This window comes from Polyodon spathula, chromosome 25, assembly GCF_017654505.1.
Source record: "Polyodon spathula isolate WHYD16114869_AA chromosome 25, ASM1765450v1, whole genome shotgun sequence".
Lineage (NCBI taxonomy): Eukaryota > Metazoa > Chordata > Actinopteri > Acipenseriformes > Polyodontidae > Polyodon > Polyodon spathula.
This window is the reverse complement of record NC_054558.1, coordinates 17,662,766-17,679,680: the sequence shown is the minus strand read 5'-3', so window position 1 is coordinate 17,679,680 and position 16,915 is coordinate 17,662,766. Positions and strand designations below refer to the sequence as shown.

Below are 16,915 nucleotides of genomic sequence, written 5' to 3'. Positions count from 1 at the left end.
GGTGCTACTTCATTATTTGGAAAAAGTACTTGACGGGTATTTTTAAAGCAAAATAAAATACTCAACTGCTGAACAATTCTGAAGATGGGTGTAATTGTCTGATCAACTGCATTTTAAAGTGCTTTACTTTCCACCATTGTGTGCTTATCTTCCATTTATTTAATTACAAGTATGTGGTGGAGAGGGGGGAGGGCAGCACCCCCTGCAGGTAGTTACATGTATGTGTGTGTGTGTGTTTGCGTGTGTCACGGTGGCTGGATATCAGATGACTGCTAAAATTGTGCTTGCTTATACGTCTGCTAGTTAAAATAAACAAGCTCGACTATGTTAATCTAATCAGAAACATGTTTTTGTTTGCTGTTATCTTTTATAGATGTGTGGGTGTAATTAATTTAGTAGTTTGTGAATGGAGTTTAATGAAACTGCTGACTTCACTGTAATGGGGTTTCACACAAAGATACAATCTGCATCCACCTAAATGTAGTTGTCGTACTGTAAAACCAGGGTGTGTGTGTGTGTAATAGACTTGTGTATGATATACTCTGCTGAGATGTAATACCTCTCCGGGTTTGTTAGGGTTAAGTGGATACAGATGCCATTATAAATATAAAAAATAAATAATTTAAACGTAGGTTTTTTTAAGTCGTTTTTATTTTCAACACAAGCTGAACTATAACATTCCAAAAAAAGATTTTGTTTTCATTAATTAATGACAATGTAAATAAAAGCCGAAATATTTTCATTTATTCTAATTTAATAAAAAGGCACTTGATAATATCTCCCTGAGAACGTTGGAGAAAAAAATGCAGCAGCTAGACCCTACATTCTGCAGCAGTCATTACAGTACTATCTGCTCAGAATAACTTCTAGGCAGTAGTTTTCCCCCCCAAGTGATAACGGTAGCTAGCAAGTGAAGTACCACGAGGGACAGTGCTTTATTACACTTAAAATCACGCTCTTGTATGGTGGCCGAGAGGTGCAAAAAACAGTTTTTTTCATACGTTCCCATGACATTCCCAAGCCTCTTGTCATACAAACATTGTGCTATTTCAGTGTCATTTTATACATATATATTGTTTTGTTTTAAACTGATTTTGTGGTAATGTCCTTGGGTGCCTAATTTTGTTTGTTTTTTTTCCCCTCGATTCCGTCCATGTTCTCCCCAACACAGATTTGATAGGGCCTTACATTTACATACAGAGAAGAGACTTTCCTAACAGGTTGTGTGCGTTCACCCACACAGTCCCACTGTGAGTCAGTGCCTTGGTCTTGATTCTGCCTCTCATGCCATTCCATCTAACATGTAGAGCACACAGCTTCCATGATGAATTGTATTCTTCCTCCGCTAGCGTTCTCTCCCAGGGCTTAAATTAAGAATTGATGAGCTGTCTGGTTTAATGGGAACCATTCCTGGTTCAATGTATTATAACAAACTAAAATTAGAAAGATGTGCTTCTTAAATTAGATGTTGAGCGAAGAGGGCAGGCTGTATTTCATTCTAAGTTATTGCATTCTAATTTCCATTGGATTAGTATTGTAGGTAGCAGATGTGAAGCCTTGAAGAGGCTGTCTGGCTTTATTACAGTCTATACTTCCCTGGAAATCTGGCAAGTTTATTGCTTTCTTTTCAGTTCTATAACCCTGTAACCCATTAGCTGTAAAATAAGTTGTACTGTTCCAACCGAGAACCCAGAGTGTAGCCCTTGCAGTTGGAAGCTTTATTAGTAAACTAGAAATCCCCCAATACGTCCTATTTTATAATATCTAGATGCATGGCATAATAGAACATAACATAAAGAATGCTTTGCTCTCAGAGGAAGTTAGTTTTGAGATCTTGATCAAGTTTAGAAATGGCTTCTCCCACTAGCCAGGCAGGCATCGTCGCCACTGTTCAGGAGATTGGTAACCTTGCTTGGGTTTGCGGGTAAATGGAGGCAATTGGATTGACCGCAGGCATGGCTTTTGAAATTGGGTAGAAAAAAATATGCTAAAATCAATCAATCAAAAAAAATAATAATGTTAGCCGACAGTCTAATCCTATGTTGTACCTTTCTCCAGACTTAATAGAACTCAAGTAAGAGACTTTGTTGCATTGGTAGAGAAGTGTAATCTTGTCACAATCTAGAAAACCTTGTTTAAAAGCTGAAGGTACATATTTGTAGAAGGGGATAGGGTCATATGGATTATTTCTTTGCAAATGTGTGTTGAGCGAGCCTTGAATAGGTTTTGCTTTTCCAAAATGAAATGGAACTGCTTCAGCTGCAATGTGTTTGAAGTGGGGGCTTTTTTTAAATGAGTTGCTTGTCCACACCAAACTGCAGTCCAGCAAGCGGAGACGTTCCTATGACTCCCCATCGTTGGTTTATCACAGCATCACGTTGTTAATCGCGTTGCCCTCTTTACTGCGAGTGCCGACGAGCGCTGTATGTGTGTAACTCTACAGGACAGTAGAGGCCATAAAAGAAAGACCGTGTTGTCCCCAGAAATTCTTGTAAGTTTAACTCAAAAGCTCATTATGAAGTACTCCTCTTTATGCTGCTACAATACACATCCACATTTTCCTTGTAGAGGGGAAACAGCAGGCTTGGGACATGCAGTCCCTGTTACTTCGAGTATAGCGCACAGTTCGTCCTCACATCCCCAGTGTGGGTCGTGTATGTGGGTTATAGTATCTAGTAGTATTATACTTTCATTATATTGGTCAAAAAAGTTAAGGAATTCAAGTGATTTTCATAAAAGAAAAGAATGGATAACATCTCATCATAAATTGTAATCCTTCTAAGCTGTTTTGAAATGAAAAGGAACACTGTACGTACTTCGATATGGGAGGACTTGTTGACTGGTGTAATGTTGCTTTTCTTCTAAAACCATGCATCTCCACTTTTATTCCACCCCCCCAGTGGGAGACAAGGTTCCTGCTGATATTAGACTGTCTTCAATCAAATCCACAACCCTGAGGGTGGACCAATCTATCTTGACAGGTAAGTGCATATTTCAGGAGGGTTGTTTTGTTTATTTGTTATAAACATTTTTTATTATTTTCCTTTAGCTACTTGTAAGCTTTTGACAATTTGAAATTGCACAATCTGTTCAACATCGTGGCACAAACATAAACTGGCAGCGATTCATTGCTCTCTTGGCCGACATCAATTAATATTCTCCTGGTACACACCTGTCTTTTTTTCAGGTAATGTATAAGTTTTTAATAGCCCCACGGTTGGTAGGCACAGTGTTGGATAATGCTTTCAGGGCAGTGTACAGTATGCAGCCACTTTAAATCATAATTCTCCTCTTGGTTCTTCCATGTATGACTATGGAAGCAAACATCTGCATTGAGGAATATTTAACAGATCATTTTTCTTATTGACTATGATCTATTAAAGTATAAATGGACTCACTCTTGAAGGCTGTGATTCATTCTGATTCATCTTGAAGGCTGCATGTATTTAATCTTTGTAACAGCCTACTGTTCCACATTTTTGCAAATGGATTAGTCATCTGCTGCCTTAATTGGTAACATTTTTTTTTTTTGTTGCATCTTGTCATTATGCTTGGAAAAAGAAAACTTTTCGCCTCACTTGCTAAAGAGGCGAATTGCTTGCCTTCTGATTTTAAAAAATGCCTTGGGGCTAGGGCTGACAGATTTAAAGCTAAATTGGACCAGCCTGTTTCCAAGTGCTTTCCTTGAGCCCTGGCACTCCTTTTTGCAATTCCCTTAGGTGAGTCTGTATCTGTCATCAAGCACACTGACCCAGTGCCTGACCCCCGCGCTGTGAACCAAGACAAAAAGAACATGCTTTTCTGTGTAAGTAAACTTTGAAAAACTGTACGCTCCTATTTAATGTGTGCCAGAGTAGTTTATAATAAAGGAGAACAAAGATGATGTGATGTAAAGGAGAACATCACTGGTTTTGAATTTAATTAAGCTTGTGGGATATATGTAACCCTGTAAAGCATAATCCTTGTTCATGACAGCAATAAGTTAAATGTAGTTCACATGACTCTCTTACATTTGTTCATACATCTGTAATTTAACCTTGCTTGAACCCCTCCACTGAAGTATTTCTCGTACCTCCTTTATAGGGTACCAACATTGCCGCTGGCAAAGCAGTGGGTGTGGTGATTGCCACCGGTATTAACACAGAGATTGGTAAGATCCGTGATGAGATGGCAGCAACAGAGCAGGAGAGGACTCCCCTGCAGCAGAAGCTGGACGAGTTCGGAGAGCAGCTGTCCAAAGTGATCACTCTGATCTGCATTGCTGTCTGGATCATCAACATCGGGCACTTCAACGACCCCGTGCACGGGGGCTCCTGGATCCGCGGCGCCGTCTACTACTTCAAGATTGCCGTGGCCCTGGCTGTGGCTGCCATCCCCGAGGGGCTGCCCGCCGTCATTACCACCTGCCTGGCCCTGGGCACCCGCAGGATGGCCAAGAAGAACGCCATCGTCCGGAGCCTGCCCTCCGTCGAGACCCTGGGCTGCACCTCCGTCATCTGCTCTGACAAGACCGGCACGCTCACCACCAACCAGATGTCTGTGTGCAAGGTAAGACGTACTAAATCTCATGTAAGGACAGACACCAGCTTGGATGTGTGTGTGTGTGTGTGTGTGTGTGTGTGGATAGTATCGACAGATGACCTAGGTGTGAATGCCTGTTGGGCCACTGTTACCATTCTATGAGCGTTCTGCTGTTTCATGGATAGGCATAACCACTAAATAGTCAAAACAAATAATCCAGCCCTACCACCACCCATCCCTATCTCCAGGCTGACAATTGCTGATAAATGTAAGCACCACCTGGTGTGTGGGAAGGCAGCCTTTTTCCATACCTATAATCTTATGTTCCAGTCTTTTTTTCTTTTCTTTATATATACAATTCAGCTGAGGTGATTTTCCTGATAAACCCGTAGTGAAGCAAAATGGCCTTTAAAACAAGGGTGTGTTTTGGCCTTCATTCCAGAGCAAAGCACATGAGGTCGTCGTTACATTGCATGTCTTTTTACAAGACGGAGGCTGTATACCTGTGGTTATAAATCGGTGCTGAAAGCAAATGGAATGCCTCCAGCACCCCAGAATTACATTCCGTCTAAGCACTGTGAATGCTCCTCCACTCTCTTCCCCTTCGAGCTACCGAGACATCAAAGAAAATGACATGCTGAAACTAACACGGCAACAGTGCCTGTGATTTATAGGAGGCTGTGTGGTCCAGTGGTGAACTATGCAGCTGCTGCATAGTTCACACATCCTAATCTTTGTATCTTGTAAAGCACTTTGTGATGGTGGTCCACTATGAAAGGCCTTGCTATTTAAAAATAAAGATTTATTAAGGATATTATTTGCCAGGGTTTTACAATTCATCTCAGTGTACACTTCAGGAGGCAGTGCTGTTACTAATCTGTATTCACCTGTGTAACTGACCAACTGCAAAGTGGGAAAGTACGAAGAAAGACTCCTCAATAACCTGTTTTCATATAATTGGCTTTTTGCTGATGTACAGTGAAAACTAATGGAAAATTTGAGATTGAGAGTCTGCCACATCTTGACCTGTATTTTAACTGAATCCCATTTGCTTTTTAAAATGCAGTCCGTTGTACAGGTTTTTGTATGCATGTGTTAAGAGCAGAGACAGATATAGATATATGCAGTACTAAGAAATGTATTTATGGGTTCAGAGATGCTAATTGAATATACTTGCTTGTACATAAACAGTAAATACTCTGTACTGCGAAAAAAATGTATGCTGAATCTCTTTGTCTCCTGTTTTTAAGTTGAAAAGCTATAATTTGGTCAAGAGAGGTCTTACTGGGGCACAGACAAAAGTATGATTTTAATAAAACATGTTTATTTTTATGACAGTTAAATTACCTCTGAATTACATTTGTCTAAGCATTATTCTTGAATATTGATTAATTTTCTCCTTAAGTGCGTGAAGGGGGTTATGGTTAGGGTTTGCTAGGGTTTTCTTGATGCTTCGCTGACCGAGTGCTAGGATTTCCATTTTCAAATGTTGGCATCTGTAAGAGGGATGAAATCTGGTACCTCGTTAGGTAATTGTATTTCATCAGGGGGATACGTATGATGATACAGTTACACTGAAGAATATTGTCATTGAAACTGCTGTTTATTCCCTGCTTAAATCTCTAAGATAGCAGTCTCCTATTGAATGCATAATCTATTCCATGTACAAACAGTTCTGTACAATTTTATAAGATGACGTTTTTCAAATGAACCGTGCAGCAATCTTCAGTAGGAACAGCAAGGGAGAAGGTTGAGCCGTTTGTCCTTGGTGCATCTCCTCTCGCTGCACCAAGTCTGACGCCCAGAAGATTTATATGCAGTGCTGCACGTCACAGAATTGGGTTGTTTGCTTCATGGATTAGAGGAGCCTTCCTATGGGAATAGGCTCCCTCCGCCACATAGCAAAGCCTGCAATGTTTGCTTTTGTACCAGTCACTGCCTGATGAGGTGGAATGCTGCCATCTAGTTGACTGAGACTGCTTTTGCAGCCAGTGTTGGAGTTTAGCAGAATCATTTTTGCAATGAACGACACTATCCCATTTCACCACAGTGGTTAGAGTTTACAAAAAAATGTGTGTGTAATATGCTTTGCTTGAGTATATTTGGCCTGGTTTTGCAGATCTGTAAGTGGTCTGTACAGGTGCTTTTTGTTTTTTTGTGTATATGGCAATATACATTCCTTTTATGTTTCATATTCAGATGTTCATTGTTGACAAAGCCGAGGGAGACAGCTGCAAACTGAACGAATTCAATATCACTGGCTCTACATATGCACCTGAGGGAGAAGTGTGAGTACAGGCATCCTCTTTGCTCTTACACAGATGTGAGCATGTGAGGCCAGTGATTGTGGTTGGCACATCAGAGTGTATCGATTCATTGTTGTCATTCACTGATGATGTCTCCAGTTACGATACAAATGATGTATTGTATCGTAATGGGGCTGTGATGCTGGACCAAAAGCACATTTATACTTGTCTGCCAAATTGTTCATGGTATTAATACATTATCTCCCTGTCCTTATTAATCATGCACAAAGCCCTTCAGAAACATGCTTTGCAATGTTGTTTCTTTTAGTGTAATCTTAAGAGCCCTTCTGGCACACTCGTTGTTTTCAGAAGTGATTGCTTCACGTATACTGTAGCTCTGCCATATCCCAATTCACAATTGCTTTAAAATGTGCACCCAAAGCAGAGTTTTAATAGCATTTCCTTTTTATAACAAATGAAAATGAAAATAAATTACGTTTAAGAAATGGCATCTTGACAGAGACCCTTCACACATTTTATTTATTAATTACTTTTAACTTTTTTTTTCAATTTGTATTTGTTTATTTGTTGTTACCAGGTTTAAAGATGGAAAATATGTCAAAAGCTCCCAGTACGATGGCCTTGTGGAACTGGCAACCATCTGTGCACTGTGCAATGATTCCTCTCTGGATTACAACGAGGTATGAAGGCATGACTGGTACTGCTCTTATTTCATATTTTATGTGCTGGGTAGTCTTCTCATTATTCTACATGCTGGCACCAGTAATATGGGTTTATCCTTGGCAGGGGATATGTAAGCACATATCTCCTTTGGTATATATTATGAAGCAGGTAAAATTGAAGGCATCGTTTCTTAATTAAACAATGGTTACACATTCATTCTAGTACAAATGCCCAAGGAGAGAGTAGTTTACAAAAAGTGATTTCATTTAATTATGGGTGCTATATTTAAATGAAATTAAGGTGTCGGCTTTATTAGAACATTCCTCTGTCAAGACTGCATAATTGCCTGTATAATACAAGAGCGCTTGCACACAGAACTTGTTAATTTACCTTGTTTGATCTGCTTGTATGTTGCAGGCGAAGGGAGTGTTTGAAAAGGTTGGAGAAGCCACTGAGACTGCCCTGACCTGTTTGGTGGAGAAGATGAATGTGTTCGATACAGAACTGAAGGGACTGTCCAAGGTTGAACGTGCCAACGCCTGCAACTCTGTAAGTAACATGTTTCTGTCGCTTATGTTAAAACAACTTGAGTAAATTTTCACAAGGCAAACATACGTGGGTGTCAGATGGAACCAAGGTCCAGGATCCTGATTGAAAAGTAGTTGGTATTTCAGTTTTTGGAGTGGCCATTTTTAATGATGGCTGTTATTTTGGTGGCTTAGTACCTTTTATCCCAGTCACTGCTATTCTATTCAGTAATGGATGTTTTCCCCACCATTTGAGTACCCCGGTTCATGCTCCCTTGGGGCTAGTGGTGTGCTTGCAAGGTTCATGTCCTTAAGGCAAAATGCTGAGCCAACTAACATCCTCCATAGTGTGTTGTGCTTTGTTTTGTTTTTTTAGTTTTTTTTTTTTTTTTTTAAATAAATACATGATTTCATTTTGAAATATCCATCTTCCTAATTTTTGTTTCTGCTGTCAGGTTATTAAACAGCTGATGAAGAAGGAGTTCACCTTGGAGTTTTCCCGTGACAGGAAGTCCATGTCTGTCTTCTGCACCCCGAACAAGGCCCGCACCACCACCTTGCAGAAGATGTTTGTCAAGGTATCAAGAACGTTTTTGCATGTTTTCTAAATTAATCGGTGTGTAGTTCTTGTCCGTCCTTTTTAAGGATCTGACTTTTTCTGGACTGTTGTGAAGTTTATTTGTCTGCGCTGTTGTCCTGCATCCCATTGCTGTTTTTGTTTGAGATTCAGTGGTGTGGTGTATTGATCTGGATGTGCTCTTTGCAGGGAGCCCCAGAGGGGGTGATTGAAAGATGCACACACATCAGAGTTGGAGGCAGTAAGGTTCCCCTGACACCTGGCATTAAAGAGAAGATCATGACTGTGATCAAGGAGTGGGGTACCGGCAGAGATACTCTGCGTTGCCTGGCTCTCGCCACCCGAGACAATCCACCAAGGAAAGAGGACCTTGTGCTGGAGGACTGTACACTCTTCGCTGGGTACGAGGTCTGTACGCAGTGGGACACTTTAATAACTTGCTGTGTGTTCTAAGATTACCTGCCATCTAGGAGCAAATGAAGGAATTGGAGTTAAAGGTTGGGGCTTTTGTGAAGCTTCAAAGTTTCAAGGCTTAACCCCTCCAGGTACACAAGGAAGCAGTTGTTCAAACAATTTCTTCTTAAAATACATTTCAAAGTGACTCAAGTATCACAAGGAAACTGACACATTTGGATGACGACGTCCAACCTGCAAAAATGTCAGCAGCATTTTATTTTTGGTGCACATGTATCCCTTGTACATTTTAAAGGGTTAATTTTAGAAATGTTTCACACACCTTGTTTAGTTGTGTTGTCAACACCAAAACTCATTGTTAATACAAGACAAATATACTGTAATGATAAAGCAACATTCCCCTACTGATGGATGTCAATATAAAATTTGATCTAACAGTATCATGAAAAAGACATAAATGGACAGACAGGTTCCTCCCTATATTACGAAGTTGTCGAATAAATCTGCCAGCATGTTTTTTGTGTTTTATGATGTCGTGTGATGGGTACAATGCAGTGTGGGGGTTGAACTGACCTAGTTTCTCCTGTCTCCTCCTGTAGAGTGACCTGACCTTTGTGGGTTGTGTGGGTATGCTGGATCCCCCGAGAACAGAGGTTGCTGCCTCCATTAGGCTGTGCAGACTGGCTGGCATCCGTGTCATCATGATCACTGGAGACAACAAGGGTACGGCTGTGGCAATCTGCAGGCGCATCGGCATCTTCGGAGAGGATGAAGACGTGTGTGACAAGGCGTTCACAGGCAGAGAGTTTGACGATCTCTCCCCGAGTGCGCAGGGAGAAGCAGTCAAGAATGCACGCTGCTTCGCCCGAGTCGAGCCCTCACACAAGTCCAAGATCGTAGAGTTCCTGCAGTCTTTTGATGAGATCACTGCCATGGTACGTCAAGCACTTTGTTTCATTGGGCTGGCTACATTTCATTATAAATTTTACTCTCAGGCTTTGTTATTTTAAATGTTTTCTTTTCTTTTACCCCCCCCCCCCCACCCCACCCCAGACTGGTGATGGTGTGAATGATGCTCCTGCCCTGAAGAAGGCTGAGATCGGTATTGCAATGGGCTCGGGCACAGCTGTGGCAAAGTCCGCCTCGGAGATGGTTCTGGCAGACGACAACTTTTCTACAATTGTAGCTGCAGTGGAGGAGGGCCGTGCCATCTATAACAACATGAAGCAATTCATCCGCTACCTCATCTCGTCCAACGTGGGAGAGGTCGTCTGGTAAGGAACAAATGAACACCTGGTGCTGTGGGTAATGACCTTTTCTACCCTGACCATGAAAATAACGGTGTTCCCTTATCAGTGGTCCCAAATGCAAAATACAAGTAATGATGGAGAGTGTTTTTTTTGTTTCAGTATTTTCCTCACTGCTGCTCTGGGTTTCCCTGAGGCCCTGATCCCTGTTCAGCTGCTCTGGGTGAACCTGGTCACTGATGGACTGCCGGCCACAGCCCTGGGCTTCAACCCCCCTGACTTGGACATCATGGACAAGCCTCCCCGCAACGCCCGTGAGCCCCTCATCAGCGGCTGGCTCTTCTTTAGATACATGGCCATTGGATGTGAGTGTGTGGTGTTTTTTGGTTTTTTTTTGTTTTAGTGGTTGCTTTGATTTATAGGATCCACTCTGGTAAAAGCCTACAGCAATGTTAATCTTGTGAGAAGTCGTTGTGGTACCCTCCAGTTTGTCACTGGTACGTTAAGGGTACTGACTCATTTGGAAATGGAATGATAGATGTGTATTTCTCAGATTTCATACCTCATTTTTGTTCTCCTGCCATTCCTGAACTGAATCACTGAATCAAGCCTCTCTGTTCTCTCTGCAGGTTATGTGGGAGCTGCTACAGTTGGTGCTGCAGCCTGGTGGTTTATTGCTGCTGAAGATGGACCCAGAGTCACCTTCTACCAGCTGGTAAGTATTTATTTTATTTATGTTCAGTTTCACAGGCAAACCCTGGGTTTTATCCTTCCTCAGATCTTTTATTATATTGAACAAGCCTGGGAATTCAAATCCAGTACAGCTTAAACAAATGCAGGGATTGTCATTTCTAAAAGCGGTAGTCTTCTTAGGTGTATTCTCCAAGCCCCTCTCCCCATTCAATAGGTGACTGTTTAAGAAAACAGGCCCATGTATATTGATAGTTCTGTTTTATTGCCTTCCTCGTGAGCCAGGTAAACGTAGCACACGTGTGGTATTCGCATTGTTGCACTGAATACAAAAACTGTTCAACTAAAGCAAACTGGTGGAATATTCTGCATTCAGATCGAAGCTGTGTTCTCTGTGTGTCAGGTTTCTTATTGTTTTATTTCTTCCCCAGAGCCACTTCTTGCAGTGCAGTCCTGACAATCCAGATTTCCAAGATGTAGAGTGTGCAATCTTTGAGTCTCCCTACCCAATGACCATGGCTCTGTCTGTGCTGGTGACCATTGAGATGTGCAATGCACTGAACAGGTTGGTAACCCAAAGTGAGCTGCCTTTTATCAGTCCCCATTAGCCCGTGCAGCTGTCCTCTTGACATGTTGTTTTTACTAGCTTTTTTTATTTTTTTTTTTTTTTTTTTTATTTATTTTTTTTGTCCCTGTCCTCCCATTTGGGTTTGTGCTGGATTGTAAATCCTGTGTCCTTTTTGCAGCTTGTCTGAGAACCAGTCCCTGATCAGGATGCCTCCTTGGGAGAATGTTTGGCTTCTGGGATCCATCTGCCTGTCAATGTCCCTGCATTTCCTTATCCTTCATGTCGAACCACTGCCGGTAAGTTTTTATGGCAGACTGATTTAGATCTATGGCTGCCTGGAGATTCTAATATACTAGCATTGTGGGAAAATAGGAACACACACATAGAGAACTTGTGTGTGTTTGCATCATGTATGGTTTCTGTCCTTTTCTTTGGAGGCTGTTAAATTAAATTGCCTTTTTCTTTTTCTCTCTTCCAGATCATTTTCCAGATCACCCCATTAAACGTCCTTCAGTGGTTGATGGTGCTAAAGATCTCCCTCCCAGTAATCCTCCTGGACGAACTGCTCAAATTCACTGCCCGCAGCTACCTGGAGCCTGGTAAAGAGTTTGTCAAGCCTGTGGGCGGCAAGTGTGGTTTCTCCGCATGCACAGAGGGGATCTCTTGGCCGTTTGTGCTGGTCTCTGCACCCTTGATAGTCTGGCTCTACAGTACAGACACTAACATTGCCATGTTCTGGTCTTGACTGACAGATTGGTTTGGGTAAATAAAACATTACTAAAAAGAAAAATAACGACCATTAACTTGCAAGTATACCCAAAGTTGTACCGTTTTAAACAGCTGTCTGAATCTGCTGGTTTTTTTTTTTTTTTTTTTTTTAAGCATCAGTTGTCAAGGTTTTTTTTTTTATACATGGTGTGTGTTTTTTTTCTCCCATTAACTCCCAATTTAAAAAGAAAGGAAGATTTTTTTTTTTTTTTTGCCCAAACGAGAATAAAGAAATGTCCATTGACATGTACAGAGATTTAACACTATTTTATGGAAATACTGTTTTTGTAGATTTGAAAGAAGAAAAAAGCATGTACAGCATTCTGTTTTATCATATTTTGTGTTGTACAAATTCGGGAGCCAATGGAGATTTGTGCTGGTTAGAGATTAATTTGCAAGAACGTTTTAAAAAGTGAATATTGACTTCTGGTGACTAAAACAAAACTGCATGTACTGTGTTCCTGCATGATCTGGTGGGGTTTCCTCTTCATTTTGATGCCCTTTTCCATGCTTGTTTTATTTGATCTGTATTGTCTTGTATTTCAAAGCCAGTTTTTCTGCATCAGGCAGAGCACAGCTACCTCAATCAATATTTCTTTAGTCTGTACCCTACCGTTTTTAATCTCATGTTTACATCCCCAGTGATGTTTTGAGGTAAGCCCATACTTGCTTGTGCAGAAAAAATGTCCTCCCCATTGATTCAAGTTGTTTTTGTTTTTTCCATACAATTTTTAAAAATATTTATTTGTATTTTATCTGAATAGTCATACATGGATTTTGTTTTTTGTTAAACTTTGAGGGGCAGTGTTACCCTTTTCCTATAACATGTGGGGTTAATACAGACTAGTTTTAATAAAAAAAAAAAATAAAATGAAATAAATCGTTTTTAAATTAACCTGAAGTTAAAACTAATACAATCTCCTATTTTTAAATTATTTTTGTCTTTGCTATTGTTTTATTTAAAACTACATATGAACCTATCGTTTAGGTTTTTGTCTTAATTTATAAGCACTGAGACATTATTGTGATCATTTCTATACAAAGCATTTATATGTACAGATCCTTGACTATTGTGGATGATTGTTAATAGCTTGCCACCTGAGCACAAGAAAGCCAATGGTTGGGTCCTTGTTCATTTTAAGTCTTTGAGTTTCCCCACAGTCTCTGGAAATTCCTTAGCCTACACAGGTTCTGCATACAAGGAAGGGGCTGAAGGAGTCTGTAAATTTGTATATACCACATTATCAAAAACATAACTATGTATAGTAGAAGGACCAGTTTTAATGTATTATCAAACTAATTGTAGATGACGCAGGAATATTATCGACAATAGCGTAGTAACCCTCTGGAGCATGTTTTCCACATTGCCAGACCAGTATTGCTGTGTTTTATATTCACATGTGTTAACAAGCCTAACTGATGTTTTCCTCCAATGCCTTCCAACGTCCAACTAAAGTGAGTATGCCTACCTGCATGTACTGTATACCTTCCACACAGCCGTTTATACATCTGCATTAATAGAATGCATTTCATATCCCTGTTTCCGTGTGCTTCCCCTTGAAGCTGAGCCTATTGCCACAGTGCTGCTCTGACTCAAATGGACATGATCCCGTGACTTGCAGCAGTAGGTGGATAAGAACGAGGAACTTAAGTTCTGCAATAACTCTGGAAGCAATGGGTTGACCTCCACATGCTGTCTGTTAAACTGAACACTTTAAAGGAATGTCGCTTATGCTTCACATGGGCTTTAAAAGTTAACCTGCTTCAGGGGAGCTCATCTAACAATGTAATTATTATAGGCAAGGTAATTGGAGGCTTTGTAACTACTTGCCTTTTCAGAATTTAAGAATGGTTAAGAGCAATAGGCTTGCTCAGACACGAGGTCCCTGGTGTGTTGATCAGTGACTTGAACGAGTACTTCCAAAACATTTTTTGGAATCTGCAATTATTTTTATGTTTTTTTTTGAGATGAAGACTGACACACGCCCTCCAAAACATGTGCTGGCAGCTTCTTTTCACTCTGCAGGCCTGCCATGCAGCTGCCTCGGAGCTACAGCGTCGGAGGACAACGCAGCTCTGGGCAGCTTGCAGGCAAGCCCACAGGTGTCCTGCCAGACCACAGGGGTCACTGGTGCGAGGTGAACCCAGGACATCTTTGCCGACCTAAGCCCTCCCCCACCTGGGCAGCGTTCGGCCAATTGCGCACCGCCACCTGGGAACTCCCGTCCAGAGTCTGCAGTGGAATAGCCTGGACTCGAGCCGATGACCTCCAGGCTATGGGGCGCATCCTGCAGCCCGTGCAGAGTGCCTTTATCAGATGTGCCACACAGGAGCCCCCATTTTGTAAAATATCACATTTGAATGAAAATAGTAGCCCTGCTGCATCAGACTTTGTTTCTTTTACTGAAATGTGATTTCTGTTCACCAGAAGGTAATCTGCTGAAACAATAGCAATGTATTTCTTCAGTCTGATTGATTCTGTTTAAGAAATGGCACTCGCGTATGGGGTTTATTGTTTAAAACAGTTGAGACATTTTGCAGCGTTCAAAAAGATCATTCACACACAATCATTCCTCATTCTGAATGTTGGTGATAGTGAAATCACCTGTTTGGCAATGGCACCAACCCTACTTATTTAATGTATTAACCCTCGTACCTTTTTAACAAACTTCTGTATATCTGTTTTTATCCCTTCCAATTTCATTTAAAATATAACTTCTTTTGGTATGACCAGACATCTTAGATGTTTTAGTAAATGTAATTTTCAACGTTTCATGTGTCTTCTAGGTAATGCAGTCGTTTAAGTCTCCTGTGTCTTGCGATGTGCATGACATTTAAAGTAGAGAGTTTAAGGGGGACAGGTTTTTTGGGATTCATAAGTTTTTATGTAAAACCCACAAGAATGTATAGTTTTCTTTCTTACTTTACTCTTAACACTGACATTTAATTTAATAACCACTTTCTTCTAATCTGTTATGCCCCCACTCCTCATAATATATTAACGCTTTACTATTGTTTTTTTAAATACAGAAGCAGGGGTAGATAAGGAAAAGTTTTATATGATTAATCTGTTCTAAGTTACATAGAGTTATCTTTTGTGATGGAAACATTGGTAGCAAAATATTCAGGTAGCAGGGGAAGGCAGGAGTTTCACCCTTCCTGCTGTTTACCAATCTGCCGTGACCGCCTTTGGAGAAGGATGCACCATATCTTTAATTTAGACCACTTGAATGCTCTTTTTTACTTGCATACGTCATTCTACTGGTTGCAGGCCACAAATCCAACACATCCAACAGTTCACATCCAAACACTTTTCAGTGCATGCTTAGAGATCAAAGGAATGCATTATTGAATTTGGGAGTCTGCAGCTATAGCCAAATGTTTTGCATCACCAAGACTTCCAGTATAAGAGACATTTAGAACTTACATTTAACAAATCTTTTATTTAACATTTAGGTCTTTCATGTAATCAAAGAAACTACAAAATGATATTGCAAGTCTACCGAAAGCCATAATAGTAGTACAGTATTTCATGTTAGATTTTGAAATGTCACATTTTTGTTGGTTTTTTGTGAAGTACAGTATGTTAAACTACAAAGATGCATAATTCCATGTTAATGTAAATTATTCAGCAGGTTTCGTTGTATTTTATGAAGCAAAATGAGTTAATTATCTAGGGTGAGGCAAAACCTTTGGCCATAGCTGCAGTAGTGTATTTTTTTGAAAGAGGAGTTCCTGCCCCATTCACACCTGTCAAAAGCCCTTCTTCAAAGTCTTGTGTTCTGATTCAGTTCTTTTTCTTTCTCTTTTTACAGCAAGAGATGGGTAATCCCCTCTTTCATAAACATTTGCTTCAGTGTGCATGTGTGTTTTAAGCAGCACATCTACAAAGACAGCTGCATGTATAATGTGCAAACAACAAAAAAGATTAAAAAAAAAAAAAAAAAAAAAAAAAAAAAAGTGTTCTAATAGACAGGACTTAAGAAGCAGCAGCAGAAACTGCAATACATCCAGAAGAACTAGGGCAACTCACAAGAGAAACCTACAGTACTATTGCTGCATGAAGACCAGCCTTCCTTAGCCTTGATTCTTAACAGAGGCAAGGAGTTGTCACACCAACTTCTCTACCCTTCACAATGTGCAAAATGTCATAGTTTATATAAATGTACAATATAATTTACAGTAATGCATGTCTCCAGTTGTAAGTAGCCAAAACTATTTTATCAACTACAAATGTATTTATAAAGCTATGTACAATATTGCTATCTATATGAAAAAAAAAGTGTGTTAAAAACTAAACCTTCAGTCCATGATTTCACAACCAGATATTTTTCCTAAGGAAAGCTTTTCTTTCAGTGTTTATTTTTGGTGTGCAAAATAATGGAATAAAAATTACATTTTTGCACTGTAATAATGTAACTTAAAGAGTATAACTCAGTAGTTTGGCAGACATTGGTGCAATATAGAACTGTGATGCATACATTGTGAACCAACCTGTGGGTAAGGTTAGCAGCATGTTTTGACTATGTAGACTACTGTAAATAAGATCAAGCGTTTATTTCAGCTCTGATGACTAACATGCATCACATGAAATTCATGGTTTCAGGTAAATAAAACTATTACACAAGATTATCTATTTATTGTTTTGTTCTGTGGACTTCACTGGACTAAGA

General features: G+C 40.2%; 1 protein-coding gene across 3 annotated transcripts in view; it reads left to right on the top strand.

The window, feature by feature from the left end:
- LOC121300218 (sarcoplasmic/endoplasmic reticulum calcium ATPase 2) overlaps nucleotides 1-16,874 on the top strand; it is a 36,081-nt gene extending 19,207 nt beyond the window's left edge. For 2 of the 3 annotated variants that reach the window (XM_041228713.1, XM_041228711.1), the window contains 15 exons: nucleotides 2,901-2,981; nucleotides 3,720-3,805; nucleotides 4,084-4,548; nucleotides 6,721-6,809; nucleotides 7,366-7,468; nucleotides 7,869-8,000; nucleotides 8,434-8,556; nucleotides 8,745-8,963; nucleotides 9,569-9,904; nucleotides 10,023-10,243; nucleotides 10,379-10,581; nucleotides 10,846-10,931; nucleotides 11,338-11,471; nucleotides 11,653-11,770; nucleotides 11,953-12,246. In XM_041228713.1, coding sequence (XP_041084647.1) covers nucleotides 2,901-2,981; nucleotides 3,720-3,805; nucleotides 4,084-4,548; nucleotides 6,721-6,809; nucleotides 7,366-7,468; nucleotides 7,869-8,000; nucleotides 8,434-8,556; nucleotides 8,745-8,963; nucleotides 9,569-9,904; nucleotides 10,023-10,243; nucleotides 10,379-10,581; nucleotides 10,846-10,931; nucleotides 11,338-11,471; nucleotides 11,653-11,770; nucleotides 11,953-12,219 — 2,663 coding nt within the window. In that variant the 3' untranslated portion in view covers nucleotides 12,220-12,246. Of the gene's footprint in view, nucleotides 1-2,900; nucleotides 2,982-3,719; nucleotides 3,806-4,083; nucleotides 4,549-6,720; nucleotides 6,810-7,365; nucleotides 7,469-7,868; nucleotides 8,001-8,433; nucleotides 8,557-8,744; nucleotides 8,964-9,568; nucleotides 9,905-10,022; nucleotides 10,244-10,378; nucleotides 10,582-10,845; nucleotides 10,932-11,337; nucleotides 11,472-11,652; nucleotides 11,771-11,952; nucleotides 12,247-16,057 lie in introns of those variants that run through there. The other variant, XM_041228714.1, reaches the window with a different exon arrangement.
- Nucleotides 16,875-16,915: the final 41 nt, after the last annotated feature.